The sequence below is a fragment of the Erigeron canadensis genome, chromosome 9 (assembly GCF_010389155.1).
Source record: "Erigeron canadensis isolate Cc75 chromosome 9, C_canadensis_v1, whole genome shotgun sequence".
NCBI classification, from domain to species: domain Eukaryota; kingdom Viridiplantae; phylum Streptophyta; class Magnoliopsida; order Asterales; family Asteraceae; genus Erigeron; species Erigeron canadensis.
In genome coordinates, this window is record NC_057769.1 from 33,969,643 (window position 1) to 33,978,043 (window position 8,401).

General features: G+C 34.4%; 1 protein-coding gene across 1 annotated transcript; it reads left to right on the forward strand.

The window, feature by feature from the left end:
- Window positions 1–809: 809 nt before the first annotated feature.
- Window positions 810–7,998, forward strand: LOC122583647. The gene is made up of 6 exons (XM_043756033.1): window positions 810–1,721; window positions 2,386–3,219; window positions 4,633–5,502; window positions 5,881–6,194; window positions 6,328–6,766; window positions 7,807–7,998. The coding sequence occupies exons 1-6, from the start codon at window positions 810–812 to the stop codon at window positions 7,996–7,998; spliced, it is 3,561 nt and encodes a 1,186-aa protein (XP_043611968.1).
- Window positions 7,999–8,401: the final 403 nt, after the last annotated feature.

Genomic DNA, 8,401 nt, shown 5'->3' on the forward strand with positions numbered 1-8,401 from the left:
TTAAAGAACCTTTCTAACAATAGATATGAAAATCTGAAGCACATGTACTGCACCACCCTGGCCCTAAGGCTGACATAACAGGTCACACAAAACCTGTTAAGACACGAACCTGTTAAAACATGAACCTGTTAAGGTCAAACACGAACACGACCTGTTAACTAATCGTGTCATTTTTTTCAAACACGAACACGACACGAAAATTAACAGGTGCACCTGTTAAGACCTGTTAAGGAACCTGTTAACATGTATATTATAAAATTTTTGACTAATATTGAAAAAAAAACCTTTAGGATACAAAAATTCTTACAAATTCCAACTATTATATAGCGACAATAATCCTTACATTACAAAAGTTCATAAACATCTTACCTTATAAAAATCATATATCAAATCATAATATCAATTCTTGGTATTTTATATATATGTATAATCTTAACATGTCTTAACAGGTCCTAACATGTCCGGATCTGTTAAGACACGAATCTTAACAGGTCCGGACCTGTTAAGACACAAAACCTGTTAAGATCAAACACGAAACTTTTTAAGAATATGTCGTGTCGTGTTAACAGGTTCCGCGTCAAAATTGTAATTCTTTAACTGGCACCCACCGTGTTACCATTTAGTAACTCATAAAACAATAAAATAAAGAGCTGACTGTGTAGTACTAGTTACGTGCGCATGTTAAATAGTACATAATTAGTTGGCTTAACAAATACCACCACTATTATTAATCTTTTCAATGTCCTTCATTCGCAATTACTTGTTCACATCTTCCTTGTCTTCTTTCCTTTGTTCCTATCACAAAAATAATGTCGTCCATTGAAGAGTTGCAACATCTCAAAATTTCACTCAATATTTTAAAATCTGCCACTAACAATTTTAGTGAAGTCAACTGTATCGGGCATGGTGGGTTCGGTAAAGTTTATAAAGGAGAAATTCTCCTATCTGACGTGCTCACCATGGTTGCCGTAAAGCGTTTAGATAAGTCATTTGGACAAGGAGCCACTGAGTTTTGGAAAGAGATAATGTTGCTATCTCAATACAAACATGAAAATCTCGTCTCCCTCTTACACTTTTGTGACGAGGGTGGTGAGAATCTTCTTGTCTACGAGTATCTATCAAATAAAAGTCTAGACTTATACTTAAGTAGCGTTGATCTCTCTTGGCATCAACGCCTTATGATATGCCTTGGGGCCGCAATAGGACTAGAGTATCTTCATGAACCTGTAGAGGGGAGTCAGCAAAGAGTCTTGCATCGTGATATCAAGAGTGCAAATATATTGTTGGATCACAATTGGACACCTAAGATAGCAGACTTTGGATTGTCCAAACTTGGTCCTGCTAACCAACAATTTACTTTTATTATTTCAGACGCAGTAGGTACAATGGGCTATTGCGATCCCTTATACGCGCATACAGGTTTATTGACAAAAGAATCTGACGTCTATTCTTTTGGTGTGGTATTGTTCGAAGTTCTTTGTGGAAGACCATGTGTGCAAAATTATGACGACACCCGCAGATATCTGTCTGCATTGTCACGGAAATGCTACGAAGAAAAGAAATTGGATACAATTATTCACATTGGTTTACGAGATAAAATATCTCCAATGTGTGTAGAAAAATTTTCAGCAATAGCGTATCAATGTTTGGAGTTAGACCATACAAAACGACCAACAATGGGTGAAGTCGTGAAAGAGCTTAGATGTGCAATTCATTATCAAGTACGTCCTATATCTAACTATATATTAATTAAAATCTCTTTTCACACAAGTTGGAATAATCCATGTTATACATAGATTTTAGCACATAAAATTTTAAAAACCTTTTGCAATATATGTTGTAACAGAGCCAACATACATAACAGGTCTGACACAACCTATTAGAACACGACACAATAAGTAACAATACTTGTTAAGTTTAAACATGAACACAACACGCAACATAATAATTAATCATGTCCTTTTTTACAAACAAAAACATGACACAATATTTAACATCATATATTGTGCTAACTTCAAATAACACGTACGTAGCCACTTGCAATTAGATGTTGATAAATTATGACTACTCGATCATAAACTAGCTTCATGGACATGTATTAAAGATTAAAGAAACGAAAAATGCTGAAGTATAAAATTCTACTTAACGTACATAAAAAAAATTTGTACATATTCACATCGAAAGTTTAATGATACGTTAATTACAACCCTATATATAGGTTGTAAGAGGTTGTAATTAACGAGACCCAAAACAAAAACAAACAACACCAAAGATGTTCTTCACTTCTCTAGTAATATAATTTAATTAATTAATGATCCGTTTCTATCTAAACTTTCCTAATTTCAAAAATTCTTTTAATTTCGTACTTGATTTTCAAATTCACAGAGCACACTACAGGGAGTGCCATTGAAAGAGATACAAGTTGCTACTGATAACTTTAGAATTTGTATTGACAAAACTCTTGATGGCGAACGAATATACGAAGGGGAACTTTCCATCTTCGGAATACCTACAAGGGTATTTATAAAGAGGTTTTTCGAGCACTCTGGACTCACATTGAGTGATTATTTGAAATCAATGGATATTCTTTCTCAACTACACCATTCAAATTATATCTCGACTCTAGGTTACTGCATTGAAAAAAGAGAGATTATAGTGTATGAGTATCCGAAGCGTGGAAGTTTAGATCAGTATATAAGGCGTAGCGATAGAGCTTCTACTAGTCTTACGTGGCAACAAAGACTTGAAATATGTGCAGGGGCAGCTCATGGATTAGCTTACCTCCATAGTCAAAACAAGATAGAGATTGGTTTCAAAAGCACCTCTATATTTCTTGATGACAAGTGGGTTGCTAAAATTGGTTTAGGTGGAGGTGGCGATGCGTATAACTCACCCGAATACATTACCAATAATGGTAAAGAGACGAAAAAAGGCAATGTATATACTTTCGGCATGGTATTATTTGAAGTTTTGTGTGGGAGGCTTTTCACTGAAGATGTGGATGACTACACGTTATCAGCTAAACGTATCAAAAGGTTGTATGAAAAGAAGAGAATTTATGAGATTGTTGATCCTGCTCTTTCAAGTGAAGAGAAGATCAGCTCATCTTCCGTGGAAAAATATTCAACAATTGCGTATCAATGCTTGTCGTACAATCCAAGAAAACGACCTTCCATGGATGATGTCGTAAAAGATCTTGATGAGTTATTGAGTATCCTGGTAAGTTTTGTAGACTATCTGCTATATATGGCCGGGTTAGCTAGGGATGGGCATAGGACTGGTTATACCGTCCCATGATTCTGGTAACATATACCATAGCTTTATGTTTTTTGTTTTTTTAAAAACATCATCATTAGTAAAAAAAAGAACAACTATTGGGTAATCATAGACTAACAGGCGAGAAAACGTACACTATGGTTTAGTATTCTACTATAACGAAAAGGTCCGCTTTTAAATATAATCTACACCATTTTTTTTATTAGTGTTATGTATGTATTATTGATATACATTGCAAGTTTTACACATCATTATGTTTTTCGGGGAAATATTCGAGTAAAATTACTAGTTCAATAGTACTACATTAGATATTTTTTTATACTATTAAACTTGAATACCGTGTATCATTCACGAATATTGAAATTCATAATAGTACTACATCATGCATGTATATATAGTAGTAAATAAATACTGTAAAACAACCGACCGATGAGTGGCTATAGCTTTCCCATCGTACCGTTCATTTTTAGTATTTTTAAAATTAAGGCATATGATATATCCTTCTAAAAATTGGCTAAATTTTTAGAAGGATTTTTTCCTAAAACTTTAGCTTAAATTTTTTCCTAAAACCTTAAAATGGTAATATGTGATATCTATTAATTCTTTGTTTTAATTTTATCCTTTGATTTCATCACTTGTCATCATCATATGATTAGAAGGATTTTTAGCCTAATTATTTAGAAGAATTAATCATTTTTCTTAAATGAATTGTATTGAAGCCTTAATCAAATTAAACTTGTTATTTTAACTCTATATCTAACTCAATATCTGTCATATATAGCAATTGTATAAATGAAGATAAGGTAAGCTTGATTTAACATCATATATTGTGGTAACTTCAAATAACACGTACGTAACAACTTGGAATTACATGTTGATATATAATGACTACTGAGTACTGATCATAAACTTCATGGGCATGTTTTATTATTAAGAGAAAAAAAAGCGAAAAATGTTCTTCACACTTGTCATGTAATTTGATTAAATATTAATGAGCCAATTTCTAAAAAGGGGTAATGGAGGGAATCCTGGCCCCGGTAACACAATTGGATACCCATCGACTCACCCCGCATGACTCATATGATGCTGGTACAATACCTCTATCCTAATCCCCATATGATCTGGGCACCCCGAATGATCGAACCCGCGTATTTAAACTTCACATGTGGGTCTCGGCTTCATTGGTAACGGCTACCTTAAAGGAATTATTTTTTGTGCCAAGCGGGGATCGAACCTGAGACCTTAAGGTCATCAATTGATTGCCTTACCGCTAGGCTAATTCCTCGTTGGTTTTCTACTTATATATGATTTTCCGATTTCTGGAAGTCTCTTCTTACGTACTTTTCAAATTGACAGAGTAGCATTCATCACCAAAGCATAGTACAGGAATTAGCATTGAAAGAGATACAAGTTGCCACGCATTATTTCAAATATTGTATTGGCCAAAAACCTGGAGGCGAACGGGTATACGAAGGGGAACTTTCCATCTTGGGAATACCTACAATGGTATATATAATACGGTATCCTGAGCATCCGCATACGGGGGATTATTTGGAAGACCTGGGCGACTCCATTAAACTACAACATCCAAATGTTTTCTCGGCTCTGGGTTACTGCATCGACAAAAGGGAGGAGATTATGGTGTATGAGTACACACAGCGTGGAAGTTTAGATCAGTATATAAGGCGTAGCAATAGAGCCTCTACTAGTCTTACGTGGCGACAAAGACTTGAAATATGCACAGGTGCAGCTCACGGATTATCTTTCCTCCATAGTCAAGACGAGTGTGAGTTGGAATTTAAAAGCAGCTGTATTCTTCTTGATGACAAGTGGGTTGCTAAGATTGGTGATCTAGAAATATCGACGCAAGCTTCAACTGATTTAGACATTAATGCTTATGAATCACCCGAATACATTATTGATGATGAAATCACGGAAGAAAACAATGTATATAATTTCGGCATAATATTATTTGAAGCTCTGTGTGGGAGGTTGTGCACCGAAGAGGTAGATGGCTACATGTTGTCAGCCCAACGGATGAAAGACTTGTACGAAAAGAAGAAACTTTATAAGTTTGTTGATCCTGTTTTAAAAAAAGAGAAAATCAGCTCATCTTTCGTGGAGAAATATTCAGCAATTGCGTATCGATGCTTGTCGTATGATCCAAAGCAACGACCTTCCATGTATGATGTCGAAATACAACTTGAAGAGTTATTGGATATCGAGGTATATCTATATGTTCTCTATATTATTTAATTAAATTGATATCAATAATTTAATGATCACGATATCCAGTCTTAACTTGTATAAATGAAGATATATATATATGGTAATTAACCTTGAGTTAACATCAATATTTCACGGGTATATATGTATTTAGAATATAAAAACAAGCGAAATGTTAATTTAAAAAATTATAAAAGTGTCAAAACACACGTGAAGTGAATCTAACACAATGTATTTTAATTTAATTGTGTTTTCAAGAAACCAATAACTTTGTTCACACTTATCCCGTAATTTGTTTAAATATTTATGACCCAATTTCTACTTATATATGCTTTTCCCAATTTCTAAAAGTCTTTTCTTACTTTTTCGAATTTACAGAGGAGCATTTATCAGCAAGGCATAATACAGGAAGTACCATTGAAAGAGATACAAGTTGCCACTCATTACTTTAAATTTTGTATTGGCAAAACTAATTATGGCGAATGGATATATGAAGGGGAACTTTCCATTTTCGGAACACCTACAAGGGTATATATAATAAGGTATAGTGAGCATGCAGGTTCTTATTTGGATGATCTGGGCGACTCCATTAAACTACAACACCCAAATGTTTTCTCGGCTCTCTGTTACTGCAACGAGAAAAGGGAGGAGATTATAGTGTATGAGTATCCCAAGCGTGGAAATTTAGATCAGTATATAAGGCATAGCAATAGAGCTTCTACTAGTCTTACGTGGCGACAAAGACTTGAAATATGCGCAGGTGCAGCTCATGGATTAGCTTACCTCCATAGTCAAGACGAGTGTGTGGTGGGTTTTTAAAAGCAGCTGTATTCTTCTTGATGACAAGTGGGTAGCTAAAGTTAGCGATCTTGAAATATCACCGCTCCAAGATTCAACCGATTCAGATACAGATTCAGATTCAGAAGATGATGCCTATGAAGCACCCGAAAGCATTATTGATGGTGAAGACACGAAAGAAAATAATGTATATACTTTCGGCATAATATTATTTGAGGCTCTGTGTGGGAGGTTGTGCACCGAAGAAGTAGATGGCTACATGTTGTCAGCCAAACAGATGAGAGATTTGTATGAAAAGAAGAAACTTAATAAGTTTGTTGATCCTGTTCTAAAACAAAAGAAGATCAGCACAACTACTGTGAGGACATATGCAACAATTGCTTATCGGTGTTTGTCGCATAATCCAAAAAAACGACCTTCCATGGATGATGTCGCAATACAGCTTGAAGAGTTGTTGGAGAACAAGGTATGTATGTTCTGTAGATTACTTAAATTAATGCTTAGATAAGTTAATAACCTTGATAAAATTCATGATCGAGCCCAGTACAGAATTAGACCATTTTAACTAAATGACGTGCATGTGATATACAAGTTTTTTTTTTTGCGGCAGAGGACCGAGACAAAATAAAGAGCAGAGGACCGAGACAAAATAAAGAGCTTGTCATATCGGTGGGAAATAGTTGTAGCCGACCAACAAGAAACCAACCAACATGGAATTACTACAAGGTGAAGTTGATCACACGACAACGACAACGTAACCGACTATTGCTTGGGTGGAATCATAGAAGAGCGGCTGATCCATCGATGGAGTTTAACAAAAAGACGATTCAAAATTGACACATCCAATTTTAACTATTAATTGCTAATTGTATTAAGTGACCGGGTAAATATATAATGTTTGTATATATTTTAAGTTAAAAAAAATAATATGAAATTTGGTTTAATATTTTAATTTTTTTAATTAATAATATTTATTCTTATTTTCTTATGCATGTGGTATTGTGGTTAATTAAATTTCCACCGTTGTATGGTGCTAACAATTTGTATTGCCCACACACATTGGCGAAGCCACAATTCTCAACTTACACAATTCTCAATTTAGAAACATTAAACAGTGTTTATGATACTAACAAGTGTAACTTAAACTATAAATTTAAATTCCGATCAATTTGGGTGTTAAATACCTTTAAAGTAAATAAATACATAATGATAATAATAATAATAATATAGGGAAGTGATATCCTCACAACAAAAATTAGCCATTCACAACATATGTATATACTCTGCTGCACAGTGTACAACTGTGTAAAGTAATTTGTGTTGTGGGGATATCACTTCCCAATAATATAATATAAAGGTTTATGAAAATTGTGAATTTGTCATAACCACTTTTAGTATTAATTATTTCAAAAATAAGAGAAAAAAAATAAGATGTCTAATTAAAGATGAAAAGTTTTGTATGTTTTAAGGTCGTTAATTTATTTTTATTTATTCATATGTATTAAGAGCTTCCTTTTCATGTTGGAAAAACCTGCGTGGTCTATTTTCAAAGTCGGCGTGGGGGCCTGTGGGACAGCCGGACAGGTGGGAGCAGGCGTGTCCCTGCTAATGGGCCAGAAGGCCGACGAATTAGCACGTATTTTGCATCCATTTTCTAGTCCATATGAATCTATAAAAGGCCCATCTGTTATTTTTTAGCCCATATCATTTTCTGCGGCCCAACTTAAAAAATGCTTTTACGCTTTAGCTTACTTAAAATCTTTCCTATCTATATCTATCTATCTATATCTATATATATATACTACTATATAAAGCAAGCTGCTCTTCCCTTTAAGTAATTAAAAACCTGAAATGACCATATTATCCTTCTTATTTATTTACTAATTTAAACATCTTTACCTATATACCTATAATACCCTTAATAAAATAAACTACAACATAGATTCTCCAATACTTAAATAATCATATTAACCCTTACTGACGCACATCATCGCCACAATTGCCACAGCCACACCTTTGTCGTTACCACTATCACCGCTGCATCGCGCGGGCACCCCGTCTCGTAACTTTTAAAAGCACACATGAAATCAGTTCAATGGTA

Coding starts and splice junctions, on each gene's coding strand:
- LOC122583647 (XM_043756033.1), top strand. CDS start 810: ATGTCGTCCATTGAAGAGTTGCAACATCTCAAAATTTCACTCAATATT. Junction 6,195..6,327: donor AAGCGTGGAAATTTAGATCA/GTATATAAGGCA, acceptor TTTTAAAAGCAG/CTGTATTCTTCTTGATGACA. Junction 6,767..7,806: donor AAGAGTTGTTGGAGAACAAG/GTATGTATGTTC, acceptor ATATGTATTAAG/AGCTTCCTTTTCATGTTGGA.